Source organism: Globicephala melas, chromosome 13, assembly GCF_963455315.2.
Source record: "Globicephala melas chromosome 13, mGloMel1.2, whole genome shotgun sequence".
Classification (NCBI taxonomy): Eukaryota; Metazoa; Chordata; class Mammalia; order Artiodactyla; family Delphinidae; genus Globicephala; species Globicephala melas.
In genome coordinates this window covers 37,460,333-37,475,409 of record NC_083326.1, presented here as the reverse complement: position 1 = coordinate 37,475,409, position 15,077 = coordinate 37,460,333, and the positions used below count along the sequence as shown (strand labels likewise).

Genomic DNA, 15,077 nt, shown 5'->3' with positions numbered 1-15,077 from the left:
AAAAACGAAACATAATGGAACGAAACGAAACAAAACAAGCAGGCCAGCAGCAAGCTAGCCTCCGGGCTCTGCTCTGCCTTGTTCCCATGTCCCAGCCGGGCTTCTGCCACCCTCTCTACCTGGGAGCCTGGGGCCAAGCCCCTTGGGCCGGAAGCTGGTACCCCTATCTGATTACTCCTCTTTGGGGGGGGGGTCCTTCATTCCCCACACAGGACATTCGCATTGGGTAGTCTTATATTTGTGGGTTTGATGCTTCCTAGCACACCCAGATCTTCTCGGTGGTGATAGTGGGTTCCCGCCTTCCGAGGAGAGGACTTGACCCTCAGGGCACCTGAGTCGCACATGAATCTGCCTCCTTGAGGGAGGCGTGTTTCTGCCCCCACCCCACCCTGGTCTTCCCTGAGTGTCTCCCCCATCAGATTGGAATGCTGCACTTGCTCTCTGCTTTGCAGAAGGCTGCCCTGCCCCATGGGGGTAGGCATGGCACCCTGCTCTCCGCATGGGGCTGGTATGCCCTAGATGCAGACTGCAGCTGGGTCGATGACTCCCCTGCTGTTGCCCCAGCCGGATTCTCCTGCCTCTGCCAGCCTTGGGGGACCCTCTCTTCCCGGCTCTGTGGCCTCTGTTGTGGACCAGCCTGGCTCAGCTGACATAAGTCAGAACATTCAGGGTTAATGTTTTGCTGAGAAACTTGAGAAACTCGGGAGAAACAAACCAAGGCTTTGGAGACAGTGTGAGTCGCAGACGGGGGTCTCGCACAGAAGGGAGCAGGAACCTGGCGCCCCCAGCTGCAGCTCTGCGGCCACCGCCTGGGCCTCTGCTCCTGTCCTCCCGTCCAGCTACCTGCCACTGTGACCTGGGCTGTGGAGTGGCTGCTCACCGCTGCCTTCGGGAGCGCTTTCCCGGCCGAGACACCGCCCGGTTATCTGCATTCCTCTCCTCTCTCTGGGGACCTGCTCGGCTGCCTCGTCCCTTCCAGCCCCAGGCCTCACCCTTTACTTCTTATTCCAGTGGATTTTCAAACCTGCCCCACACAATAACAACAGAATTGACTCTAAAATAAATCTAATAATTTACTTATTGAAATAATCAAGATGAGAGCAAAGCGGAGGTCTCAGTTTTTAAGAAAAAGAGTTTTAAAAATTGCAAGAGAAAATGAAGCCTGGAAATAAGCCAGTGGTGGCTCTCCCGCTCTGTGCCTCTCACTCCGATGGCCCACGGAACTTTGGTGCCCTGGAGCTGCTGCCCTGGGGTCTCAGCTGGACCTGGGTGGCAGGTGTGCCAAATGATCACTAACTAATCAATCCTGTGCCCAGGCCCGGGTGGTCAGGCACAGGGTTGAGTGTGCGTGTGTGCCTTCTGGGGGCATTTGGAGAGTCCTTTGCAAAAGCTGAGGGATATAACAGTTTGGAGTTGGACCCATGTCAGACCCCTAAGTATAGAAAAGATTCTGGTGCCGCAACACAGGGAATGAAGAATAAAATCCGTACTAAACCGTACACGAATTATTCATTTTTGAAATGAAACCAAACGCACCTGCATACTGAACTACAATACTTTCTGGATCTTCTGATCCTCCTCTCTTGTTTCATCTTGGCGCTGTTTTGCTGGTGTCCCAGGCTTGGGCTCAGGGTCCCATGCAGCCGACTCCTACACGGGGCTCCCATGCGTAAGAGGAGTGCCCCCCTTGTCCTGTAGGGGTAAGGAGTGGTGTGCGGGAGAGGTTTGGACACCGAGCCAGGACTGCGGCAGGAGCGGCGCCTCGGCTTCAGGGGTCCTGCTTGAGAGTAGGAAGTTCTCCCTCTCATGGTCAGAGGGCAGGCAACCGCTGGAGGAGAGGGGAGCCCCTCCACATGCACAGTTTGGGGACCCCTCCCTAAGGTAGGGAAAGGGTCTACAGGAGGGTCCTAGCCTCTTGGCTTTGGGCTGTTCTCCTAGAGTTCCTTAGACCCAGGCCTTTGGGGTCGAGGCAGCGGTGTGGCTCTGTGGACCAGGAGGGTACACCCTCCCCAAACACCTCTGTGGCCATGACTAGTCTGGGCCCTGGTGGTGGGCAAGTCCAGAGATCTGGGAACTGTCCAAGGTAGCCTCAGCTAACAAGGCTGGGCCATTAGCACGGGGGAGGGAACAGAGACTGGCCAAGGCCCTTGGTCCCAAGGGCTGGGTGTAAGTGTCTGGAGGGACTCTGAGTGTGCCAGAGGCCAGGAGGGGGAGGCAGGTGGCCTGTCTGCTGAGTTCCAAGTGCTCCTACCCCAGCCACAGGGACCATTTCCTCTCCTTCCTTTACATCAAAGGCATCTCCCCTGCACCTTAGCAGTTCCTTTCCTATCGTCCATCATCACCACACCAGGGGACCTTGCCTCTAAGGCAGTCTCCCTTCCAGCTACCTGCACAGGCTCTGGGAACAGAGAAAATAAATGATCCAAATTGTCTGCTCTGTTCCGTCTCTCTCTGCCAAGCCCTCGGCCACTGGAGTCTCTGCTGTCCACTTCTCCCTCAGAACACCTGATCAGGTGCTGCCCAGCGTGGCCAAGGAGGACCAGGAACAGCCTGAGCTGGGCTCCAGTGCGCAAGGCCATGAGAGGCCAGGGGCATGCCAGACAACAATTCCAAGGCCAAGGACACATGGCCTTCCCTTTCCTTCCTGCTCACTGTGCCTGGAGGTGAGACTGAGTGAGCGACGGCCTTCTACAGTCCAGACCATACCAACCTGACCAACAAGGCTGACAAGAAAAGACCCTGGCTCTGCCGGTCTCAAGAACCCAGTCACATGATTGATGGGATTGGGTGCCTTTCTTCCTGGGACCTTTAAGCTGCAAAGGGTGCACACTGACATCCCCCCGAGGCCAATATCCAGCCCTGTAACTGGGGATGCTGCTTCAGGCTCACACCACCCCTCAGAGATAGACCTCTTCACACAGCGGGTACAGGGATGCTCTCTGTGCCCCATCCGGTGAGACCAAGCCATGCCAAGTATTGATTTGACAGAAAGATGTGGATATGTTGGGTGGATAATGGTTAGGGGATCCTATTTCTTTCTTTTCCTGTCCAGAGAACACCTCTCCTCTACCTCACCCCGCTGGAAAGCGGAGGCCGGATGAGGGAAAGCGTTCTTTTTGGTGTACCTGCCAGGCGAGAGGCAGCACTCACTGGGAGCGGTATGGCCAGAAGCAGCTATGGGGAGGTCCGCTGAGGGCCACGCTGCAGACTGCACTTTGCTGCTCCCGGCCTCAGTCTCTTTATCTGTGCGGCGGCAGCAATGCATTCGGCTTTCTCCAGGCCAGAGAGGGGAGTTTGACTCAGCTCAGTCTCACAACCTTCTGCACCGAAACTCCCAATCATAGGAATGCTTGACACTCCATAAGGCCGTGTTGTTTTGTACACACTGGGGGTGTGGCCTCTTGCCTATTTGAAGGTTGCCCTGGTAGACACCTCCTTCCTGGGTGCTTTCCAAGGGTTCAAGACCAGGGAGCCTCTGGGAACAAGGTCCCCCTTTCCCACCATGGAAAGAGCTCTCAACATCTTCACCTCTCCGTATATTCTTAGAACCAGTCAATATGATTAATTTTACATGGGCATAATTTCCTGCTCTTGCAGAGGAGTCCTCCTAGACTTGCCCATCAGCAGCGACATGATACAGTTTCTGGTTATATTGGTCAACCAAGATATTGATATTATTAATAATGGATATCTATATGCTGACCTTTGTCCATACAACTGAATCACTCTGGGCTGGCTGTCACATTTCTTTAAGAGCTATTGATAAGCCCATTAATGGAAGGGCATGTATGATCTCAGGTGTGTGATTTCACTCAACGTCAAGCGTCTCCTGTGCAGATCTACGTTTGTTGGATGAACTGGTGTGGGTACAGTGCTGTGTGCAAGAGAGAGACTGCATGCGTGTGCTTGTGCGGTGAGGGTATGTGTGTGAGTGTGTGAATGTGTGTGAGTCTGTCTTGAACACCGGGCCTTTTAGAGCTGATCAAATAGTCAATTAGAGCATTATAGGGAGGTAGCTGTATCAGAGAGTGCTTACAAATACACTGTGATGTAGTGTTTGATCTTTGGATGCCTCTTGTCTCCTAGGACTAGCACAGGAGGCTTGGCTTTATAAGGATATTATTAGGTTGATCCTTGTTCTCTCAATGTACCTGCCAGGCAAGAGGCAGCACTCACTGGGAGCGGTATGGCCAGAAGCAGCTATGGGGAGGTCCGCTGAGGGCCACGCTGCAGACTGCACTTTGCTGCTCCCGGCCTCAGTCTCTTTATCTGTGCGGCGGCAGCAATGCATTCGGCTTTCTCCAGGCCAGAGAGGGGAGTTTGACTCAGCTCAGTCTCACAACCTTCTGCACTGAAACTCCCAATCATAGGAATGCTTGACACTCCATAAGGCCGTGTTGTTTTGTACACACTGGGGGTGTGGCCCGTTGCCTATTTGAAGGTTGCCCTGGTAGAATGCATGCATTGTGTGCTCACGTGTGTGCACACAGGCACACAGATCTCGTCGCTAGTCTCTGATTGCTGTCATCTCTGTAACTGCTGTCATTCCTACGTGGGTGGACAGCGCCTTCATCAAGTCTGTCTACGGTGATCCGTTCCTGTTTGGACCCGGACACGCTCACTTGCCGGGGGAGCCCCCTCACTCGCCCCTGTAAAGGGAAGCCAGCTAGCTAGAGAGATCTTTTGGATCCTCAGACTTAGTGTGTGAATAAACCAGACATGGATTAATTAGGTGTGACTGCATCATTAAATTAGAATAATGAACAAACAGCCACGTATGGCATTCAAATCTTCCTAGAATGACTCCAAGGGTTGCTTGCAAGTAAGTCACCCGTCAGTTTGTAGGTTTTGGGGACTCTAGAGAGTGAGGTTCCTGTCATATCTTGAGAAGTAGATTCTTTAGGCACCACCTACGCCAGGCGAGGACCATCCTTCAATGCGTACCCGGACTCCGTAACCGAATCCAAACAATGGCTTGGTTCAATATAGCATCATCTATGCACGCTTCAGCTCCGAGCATTTCTCAGAGTGAAATACGACAGTAGCGCAGGTGCTCAAGAGACAGGAGGGAGAAGTTAAGAGGTGTGGGCAGCGGATGTGAAATGTATTGATCCCATAATATTTATATGGATGTGCACATACTTGCTTGTGCACGTGCCTACACACACAAACACGCACACACACACACATACACACGTCTCTTGCATTTCCATGAGCTCTGTTTTTATTCTATTGACACTCCCCATTTCAGCCAGATAGATTTGAAGGTGAACCAAGTCTTAGTCACGTAATTTTAGAAACAGCTGCTGAGAGGAAGCCCCATGCCCTCAGCGGGCAACACCCCTCACCGTCCCCATCCTAGGACAGAACGGCTGTGCGATAAGATCCATTCATCTTTAACAAAGAGGAAGAAGCCACAGCTAAGAGGAAAGAAAATGGGAAGGAAGGTTGCTTGCCTCACCGTGAGCAGTAGGATAGCCTAATGCATGGGGGCTTTGTTAGTAAGATCTGCTAAGTATCCAGAAACCTTTGATCTGGAGCAGCTCTTAACAAAGGTGATTAATTAATTAAAGCAGAGTGTATTGCAATAAAGTAACAGCGTGGTCAGTTTTATGCGCTGTCCAGAGCCGGCCTTCAGAAGTCTCCGTCAACTAAACTCTTGTTGGAGGCCAGCTCATTATCAATTTTTTTTTTTCCCGAGCTTTGATCACTATTTTTGGCTCTTCCATCCTCACGGAACCAGAACTATGTCTGTCTCCACGAGGGCACCCATTTATTTACACCTTGCAGATGGCCACGTAGGATTTGCTCCTGAGCTGAGCTGCTGGGAATTGCTTCATTTGAGTGTCAGTCAGCTTATGCTGGAGGGGAGATATACAAGGGAGGATAAGGGAAACCAAAGGTGGAGTGAGTGTAAGGGGAGCAGCCCTGTGACTCCTTGGTCCTGAACACATCCCCTTCTGCGCCCGGAGGGACACAGAAAGGAGGGCAATTACCCCGGGGCTGCCCACCTGGCTGCTTTGTTGGTTTCTGTGGGCAGAGCTGTATCTTCGGCTTTATACCCATCCAGGGGCCACTGGAAACTGGATGAGTGGAGATGGAGGAAGCCCTTAGGGCAAGCACATCAACTCTGGGAATTCCTCTGCCACCGTTTCTACCCCATCATCGTCCTCTTGCCCTGGCATCTTTAACCATACCCTCACGTTGCCAAGTGGAACATGTATCTTTCTCTTCAGACCCACTGTGGGTTTTCGAGGGCATCTTAAATAGCGAGGAGAAAAAAGAAAAGAGGGAGTTGGAAGAGCATAAAAGGACTCCAACTAAGCTGGGGGCTCTGTGCCCCTTCCCTAGGCTATTTGGGCAGAATTAGATGCCTTCTGTGATTCTTGGAGAATATGTGTATATGAAGGCCTGCAGAAAAGTTAAAAGTAGAGGAAGAGGATGTGATTTCCTTGTAGAGAGCCCAAAAGGCGGGCCACCAGGTCCCTGCCACCCCTGTGTGCATTCAGGCTAATGCAGTCCTTTGCTTGCCAGGGCCTAGCTGGACTGACTCGGTCAACTCCCCTGTATGTGTATGTCTGTGTGTGTGTGTGTGTGTGTGTGTGTGTGTGTGTGTGTATGTGTGAAAGCACTACAAAAGAAAAGTTGGACAGGGATGCCAAGTGGCAGCAGGTGGAGTAGGGAATGCAGAGAGTGGAGGGAATGATCTCTGCAGAGAGCTGGGCTCTGTGGCTGGCCACTTAGATCTCGGATGGAAGGTCATTTCTAAAATGAGTCAGTAGGTGAGTAGAAGTGGGCAAGCCTTTGAAGAGTGATGTGTGGGGGGAGATGAACCCTCTCCCCAACCTGGACTTCTGAGTGGGGCTATCAGGCAGATGAACAAGAGCACGCCTCCACACTGGAACTTAGATCATTGACAAATCCAAGCCACGAGTTCTGAGGTGGAGCATGTACATAATCACAAGGACAGCGTCATTCTCCTCTTTTCTTCATCAACCATCTCCCTGATCACACATATAGCCTTGCAAGATGAAACTACCCCTAACATCATCTCCACGACACTTGAATTTGTCATGTCTTCCCTGTGCGCACATGCACACACACACACACACACACACGCATGCACTCACACCAACACCCACGCAGGCTGCAGCATCTTCCCTCCCCCAACCCTCCAGTACCCAGAGACACACACAGATTTTCACACCCTCGAGCTCTTCTCTCAGCATGTCACATGGGATTTCCCTTCCAAGTTCAGAAGCTGCTGCAGTTTCAGCCACTGTCAACCAGTGATCCCAGCTTGCGGCTGGCATTTTGGCCTTCCAACTTTCAGTTTTCCTTTTTTCTGCCTACGATGTTGGGCCTCATTCTCTATTGCATCTTCCTCTCCTCTACAGAGTACTCATTCCAAATCTTCTATACTGAGATCCCTCCTGGGTCAGTTTGGAAACTGACCACCCTCTGGTGACTTGGAAGGTGTGAGCTGTGCAGTGTTTTTCCTAAATCCATCAGAAGCAAGTGAGACCAGCTCTTTTCTCAACCAAAGAGTGGGTGTTTTGGATATCTCCTCAGGCATCACTCAGAAGCTCCTCTCCCATCCTGGTCTATAAATTATAATAATGAGGATGATGATGATAATAATAATAATGACAGCGATAATGGCCTTTGCTCGAGTCACCGGAGAGTGCTGAGATCACTGGGTATCAGGAAAGCCCCCCAGCAATCAGCTCTTTGAAAGCACTCTGAAAACTTTACAATACGCATGAACTGAGGGGACGTTTGCATATCTATGGCATACGTGTTTGTAATTGTTTTTCTTTGGGTTGTTTTAAAGCTATGACTTCATTCAAGAAATGCTTTTCTTTTTGTTTTATTTTGTTTTTTGTTTGAGAAGTCACAAACGTCAGCCAACTGGAGCAGGTGGAGAGAGTGAAAGTATGCCAAGGGGGTTCTTTCAACCCCATCTAGAATTCCCCATTAAAGCTGAGTGGGGCAGGGTGGGGGAGAAAGAGTGTTAACATCTCCCTGTTGAATTGCAGTAAAATCTAGGCCAGCTCTGGTTCCCATATGTGTGGGATGCGCTTAGTCATGCTTGCACATGGATGCATATACGTGCACATGTGCATATTGATTTATCTCTGTGTGTGGTGTGCGTGTGTGTGTGTGTGTATGTGTGTCAATTCTCGGGAAGTCTGTTTAAAAGATAAATGAAATCATGCACAACCAGCAAATAACCACCAGCGTCTTAAATAAACTAATCAATTCCCAATAGTTTTTTTCTTTGCTCCTAGATAGGATACTTATCAACGTCTGGAATTTGGAGGGTTTTTTTTTTTTTTTAATGGGGGCAGTGGTTTAGGTTTATTTTAACTTTGCAACAATTACTATTGCTAATTTTCTTTAGTGAAACTTATTTTTAAATGTTTTTCTTCTTATTACAGCTATCTCATTTTCCACATCTCTGTCTCACAAGGCAAATCTTTCTTTTAAAAGCTGTAGGTGTGTGTCCAGCCATTCTGCTAGTGTTTTTCCCTGGACAGAACTGAATTTTTATTTTTCCGAGTAGTTTTTAAAGGTTCATCTTACTTGAGCTGATGCCCATGCTGATACTTCGGCTTCCCTGTCTCTTAGACTCATTTGAAAACAGAAATCAGATAGAACCTCACTAGCTTTAATTCACCTATCTCAGGAAAAAAAAAAAAAAAAAAAGGCAAAACAACAAAAAAAACCAATGAGCTCTTTCAGCTGAAGTCAAGTGGCAGAAACTCGATGTTTTGAGAATTGTTACCTCTTACACAAAAATACCAGACATAATTTTATGAAGATGGTCACAAATCACCCGAACATAATCATAACCCTTGCCCTTTCGCCTTCTCCCAGCTGTACCCCAAATCAAGGGGCTTGAGGAATTTACTACTCAGATACCATTGAAATGAGAGGTTGTGCATCTGACGATGAGTATATTTCTAAATGATATACTCTCCAGAGCTCAAAGCACAGAAGGTTCCATTACTCTGTCCCCACCCTCCCTCTGGATGTAGTATGAAATTATGAGGGCCCGACATCCCTGAAGCTGTGGCTCCTGGGTTGGGAGCCCCTGGGCTGCCACTAGAGTAGATTTTCCTCCATGCAGCAGGGGAAAATCTCAATGCAGAGTGGTTATCCAGGCCACAGATCTGTTCTGACTGGTTAACAAGAGGGACTGTGATGAGGACTTAGCTGTTTAGATTAAAATGCATCGCAGGCTCCGGGAACAAGCACATATCAGTAGTAAAGGCTGTTTAAACCTTTGGGGACAGCCCTATGCTTAGATCACATTAATTCATAAATATTATACTAAATACCACTTAAATTGGACTTAAATGACTTTAAAGATAATGCATTATAATATGGCTATCCAGAGAGCACTAGTCTTTATGTCTCCCAGTAACTCAGTCTTTGCTGCCTCCTATCCTGCTAGATAAGACCAAAGTTATGAATGGATTTTGGCTTGTTCATGTGTGATCCACTAACTGTGTATGTGTGTGTGTGTTAGCAGTCGTGTGTGTGTGTGTGTGTGTGTGTGTGTGTACGTATTTTCAGTCACTGCCTTTGTTTTTCAGGAAATACAAGGAATAAAATAGAAATAAATAAAAAGTGATAGAAGGGAAGAATTAGACTAGTGGATGACCTGTTTCCTTCTCCAAAGGAGAAAAATTCTATAAGAAGGGGCAAAATTCGTCCTCAGTTCACTTCTGCTGATACCCTGGGAGTTTGCCTCTCTCTTCTTTAATCAATAGCCTAATATCTTTCTCTTTGGAGCCTGGAAAAACAATCTTTCTCGAAGTGCTTCTAATGGGGGAGAAAAGGAGACTCTGAGTTAGCCGGGAGAGTTTGCATTAAACTGGGTTTTCTTCCTTAGGTGTTGTTTCTTCAAATTGTTCTGGGCTTTTTCCTTTCTTTCTCTCTCTGCCTAGCGCCCAGATCTCCCCCTACCCATTTGCCTTCTGTTCTCCAGGGGGTGAATTTACCTTTACGGTAATCACGCCAGTCCACAACTGCTATTTGCTGCCTCCCCAGCCCAACAGCCTTTCTCCGATACGGCCGGGTTTTCTCCACAACACACACCTACTCCCTCCTCCAGACTCCCAATTTGACTGGAGTAATTGCCTTTTAAGGTTCACTCTACGCATGGCAGGTATTCCATTAACCCTTAGAACTGTTTCCTTCTTTAGTTACCAGAAATGGCAGGTGGCCAACAAATGGATACCCACCTGAAATCTCATGTACTTAATTTAATTTTTACTTATTTTTTTTCTTCTTTTTTTAACCAGTAGCATATGTATTCCATCCACACTGAAGGCCAGTATCCTGTCATGTCTCTCAATTTTATCCCAGTATGATTCATTAGAAGTTAGAAATTCAAGAAGGGGAAAGAAAAAGCCACAAATATACCCCGAAACCAGGCTTAACAAAGGCACGTTTCTATCCCTAGCCTCATGTTATAATTTAGACTTGGGGGAAATCTAGAAGTCAAATGCAACCCTCATTCTTCAAGCCTCATCATGCTTTTGACTAAACAGTAATTAATCACCAATGGCAAGCAAGTAATTTTTTAAGGTGGCCGGAAGCTTATTTTATCAGGATTAGCTAATAAATCAGGCGGTATCACTGAAGGAGGAGTTCAAACTCTTCTAGGAATGAATAAACCAGGCCTCAGAAACTGTCTCATTTATTCAGCTCTCTCAGAGCTTCCAAGCACTGTTAGGGACATTGTGGGACAACCTTGCCTATAAAAATCTGAGGGATGGAGAGGCAGGAAGTTTCATAGGAAAAAAAAAATATGCTCAGGCTCTGAAGGGTGAGCTTTGACAATGAAGCACCCAGCATTCCAGAGCCAACGGGCCTGCCTGCCCCTGACTGAGCCAGTTTAGAGGAGGAATTATTTAGAAAATGAAGTTTTGCTTGTCATAGGAATCCTCGCCAGATATGTGTATGCATATATATGGTATGATACATACGATGCGACTATATCTTAACCTTCTCTACCTCGCTGATGCAGATGATGATAATTCTACATCTTTGCTATAGTAAAAGGGAGCCCCCAAAACATCAGAAACAGAGTGATGATACTAGCAAGCGATCGTGAGAAGAAACCGAGGAATATTGTTTAAGATTATCTTCATTTGGAATAAAGAAGCAAATAAAGTGCTCCAACCCAGATCTCATAGGAAGCTCAGTTCTTCACAACTGTCTTTTTGCCTCTAGTGGATACTGATTTTTTTAAACTTTAAAATCTCAAATCCCCACAAGAACCTATCATTAAGATGGGCAAAGTATTTCTCTACCTCTGCTTCTTAATTTTCATTATTGCTATTTTAAAATCTGGGGACATATTAAAATGACAAAGGTTTAATACAAACCTTGATTAGCTTCTAGGGAGCTTGATTGGAAAGGGAAAAACTACAGAGATATGGTTGACTTGAGAAGGAGGGTGAAAAAGGGGGAAACTGATATTATTTCGAAGACTGCCTCCCCATTCCACCTTTCCAGTTTCTCTTCTGAACAGACATTTTCTCCATATCGAATAAAGGTTGGTTTCTCTCTCCATTACAGCTCCCACCCTCACCCCACCCCAGCAAACCCAGTATATTTCCATTCTGCTATGTTTTTGTGCTACTCAACATGCCATTAACTTTAAGATTTACTCCTCAGCAGGCAAGCTGGAAGATGCTAAAGCCAATAAAAACTGCTCTCTGGGACTCCAACTATGAAGAGTTCGGAGCTCTGTTTAGTATTCGGATGAAGGGAGGGCTGAAGAAGGAGGGAGGCTGTGATAGTGAAAACCACTGCTGCTTAGAGAACCAGACAGCTCCGCGCTCTGCACCTAATGTGCCGGAGGATCAGCTCTGTTCATAGCCCATTTGTGGCCAAGGATGAGGCTGCCCTCTGTGTGTGGGTAGGTGTGCATGTGCGTGTGTGTGTTTTCATCTTTTAAACCACCAGCTCTAACACAGCATCTTCAGCAGCTCTCCACACTACTGTTTATTAAAAACGGAACGTCCATACACATCCCTTACAACTTCCTTAGCCCAATGCTCCTTCTCTGCCTGACGATCAATCTCTCTCAGAAAGCATTTAACTTGCCTACACAGCTCCAGCCCCGATTAATTCCCGCTGCACATCCTATACATTACTGTTAGGGAGCAAGCACTGGGCTAATTTCGTCACCCACCAGCCACCCACACACGTTCTACAACTGAACACGTTTGGGGCTCTGCCTTAAAGATAATAAAACAAGGAGAAAACAGGCAGGCTGCAGACAATTCCCATGACCACTTTCCTAAAAAGTTGCTGGGTTTTAATTCTTTGATCATTCTGTTTCCCCCTCCTCCAAGCACTCACTAGTAATGATTGCTTCAAGGGAAAGAAACGATGTACTATAAACCTCTCTGCATGGTGAGTGTGGGATAATTTAGGATACACCCTCCAAAATGCATATCTTTCACACACAGATTTTTTTCTCGAAGCCCTGCTTTCTGGAGGAGGGGATCATCCAGGCTTCCCTGACCCCCCCACTCCACCCAGGGGATGGCTGGTTCTTTGCTAATTCTTACCTTAGGTTTTGTCCCCCTTTCCTTCAAACAACTAACCCCCCTCCTCCGCCACTCGCACCACAACCGGATTATTCAGGCACACAGCTCGACACGGAGAGTTTACTGTTAAATTGATAGCGAAATAAAAAAAATGTATCTTTGAATCTGTCACCTCTCTTCTTTTTAGACGGCTGCGCTCCTGCTACTCTGGCCCGGAGCGGAGAAGGAGAAAACCACCTCCGCTTAGTATTTCAGCACCACGGCGATGGACAGCACCCTTGGTCCCCGGCCGGCTGAGAGCCCGCCAGTCTGCTCAGCGTCCCGGGCTCGGCCGGTGCAGACGTCCCCATCCCAGTCTTTCAAGTCGCTGTACCCAAAAATCCAAGCCCCGTTTCCCCTCGATCCTCTCTCTCTTTCTCTTCTTCTTCTGCTCCCGCTTCTCTCCCCACGAAAGCGCGTCTATCAGCTTTTTGCCCAAAACCCAGCCTTGCCCCGGCGAACAGCTCCCCACGCACCCCAGTCCCGGTCTCTGCTGCCGGAGCGCCTCCCTCCTCGGCGTCCGCCCGAGGCTCCCTCTCGCGCCGTCTCCCGCTCGCTCGTTCGTCGCTGGCCGATCGGCCCGCCCGCCCGCTCTTTCTCCCCGGCAAAGTTGGGAGCGAAAGGTGCACTCACCTTTGTGCATGCCTGTGAACCTGTCCTTCAGAACCGTAAGCTCGTAGATCTTGCCGAACTCCTCGAAGAGGGGCTTGAGGTCCTTCTCATCCAGGTTGCGGGGGATCTGCCCAATGAACAGCTTGATGGCATCGTGGTCCTTCATGGGAATGGTCGACGGGTTCCCCGGGCTGTGGCTTAATCCGTTCATATGCCCGGCGCTGCCCGGGCTGCTGCCGAGCCCGTTGGTACTGAGGCTCGCGTTGTCAGCCTGTCCGTTTGCTAACGTGGCCATCTTTATATACATAGAGAAAATCTTCTTTCCTTTTATTCTTTCTTGCTCGCACTCTCTCGCTCCTCTCCCTCGCAAGCTCGCTCGCGCTCACACACGCACACGCATACACACACTCGGGTTCTCTCCCCCTCGGTTTCTCTACACCTCGCTCTCCTCTCGCTCTCTGCTCTCTCTCTTTCTCCTCTCTTCTCTCGCTCGCTCACGCTCGCGCTCTCTCTCCTCTCCCCCCTCTCTCTCCCTCCCTCTCTTCTCTCTCTCTCCCTCTCTCCCTCTCTCTCTCTCTCTCTCTCTCTCTTTCGGTCTGATCAGATTTTTTTTTCTTTTTTTTTCTTTTTTTTTTTTTTTTTTTTTACATTGAACAGACAGGATCTCTGTCCTTTGCGTTTAAACAGGCTGGACCGGTTCAAGTTCCCAGTCAGACCAGGGGTGGGGGCGGCGAGTGTGCGCGCGCGGAAGAGGGGGGCGCGGGGCCGGGAGGGCGAGATTAAGGCGGGGGGGCTCAGCGCGGCGGCGGGCGGCGGCCTGGAGCAGGGTGGCGTGGGGCGGCGCCGGCCCCGCCGCGCCTCCCCTGTCGGCGGCCCCGGCGAGCAGCGGTGGTACAGTCCGAGACGGCCCCCGGCTATAAATAGCGCCAGGCGCATGGCTCTTCGGGAGGTGCTGAGATTCCGGGCCCGGCGGCCGCGGGGAGCGGGTGCCAGTTAGGAACGGGGCTGCTGGCTTCCTCTTTGCCTTTCGGGGGTTCTTTTTGTAATAGCAGCAGGTGCAACTTTTTGTTTTTTTAAAAAAACATTGATTTTCATTTTCGTGTGGGTATGTAGGGGGGCGTTATCCCCTGAGCTGCGCTCTATTAGAGCGCCAGGCGGGCGAAGCAAAGGCAGGGACGGCGGGCGGGGCGGCGGCGAAGGTGGAATGGGCGCTTTTTTTCTCCCATCTGGTTCCCTTTATTTAGACTTGAAAAAGCGAGCCGGCTTGGAGGAAGTCCGCCCAGCGATCCGAGTGCGCATTGATCAGTGTCGAGAGAAAAAAATGCTACATAAATATATGTTATGTGGATAAATCTGTAGACAAGAGCTCTCTCTCGCGCGCGCTCTCACTGTCTTTCTCTGCTTTTTCCCTCCTCGCATCCCCAACCTGCCAGAGCAGCCCCAAATCTTCGCCCTCCCGCACGGCATCTACCGCCACCCGAGCTACCTGGGGAGGACGGGTCTGGGGAGCGGTTGGGCAGCGCTGGGGACACGGGGCGTAGAGAGTCGGGTCCCGACCCTCGTCCCAGCCCGCCCGCGAAGGCTGGAGGTGGGTATTCCGTCCCGGACGGCCTCCCCGCCCCAAAGCGCGGCGGCTGGACCGGCAGGCGGCTGGCGGGAGGAAGGTAGGAGCCGGGCGCCTCGGCCCGCTCTCCCGGCTGGGAAGCAGGCAGGTTCTGGGCGCGGTGGCCGGTGAGCCAGCACGAGGGACTGGCTTGCTTTTGCCCTTGTCTGCTTTACTGGTTCAAATTGAAAAAAAAAAAATTTTTTTTTTTCTAAATTCACCATCAAAGAAATAAAACCCCCAAATCG

General features: G+C 49.7%; 1 protein-coding gene across 50 annotated transcripts in view; it reads right to left on the bottom strand.

Moving 5' to 3' along the window:
- The window catches only part of CELF4 (CUGBP Elav-like family member 4), a 299,281-nt gene extending 285,480 nt beyond the window's left edge, over positions 1–13,801 (bottom strand). For 30 of the 50 annotated variants that reach the window (XM_060310654.1, XM_060310666.1, XM_060310656.1 and 27 more), the window contains exon 1: positions 13,248–13,797. In XM_060310654.1, the coding sequence (XP_060166637.1) occupies positions 13,248–13,533 (286 nt within the window). In that variant the 5' untranslated portion in view covers positions 13,534–13,797. Of the gene's footprint in view, positions 1–13,247 lie in introns of all 50 variants that reach the window. The other 20 variants (XM_060310646.1, XM_060310648.1, XM_060310650.1 and 17 more) reach the window with 4 other exon arrangements.
- Between the last annotated feature and the right edge of the window lie 1,276 nt (positions 13,802–15,077).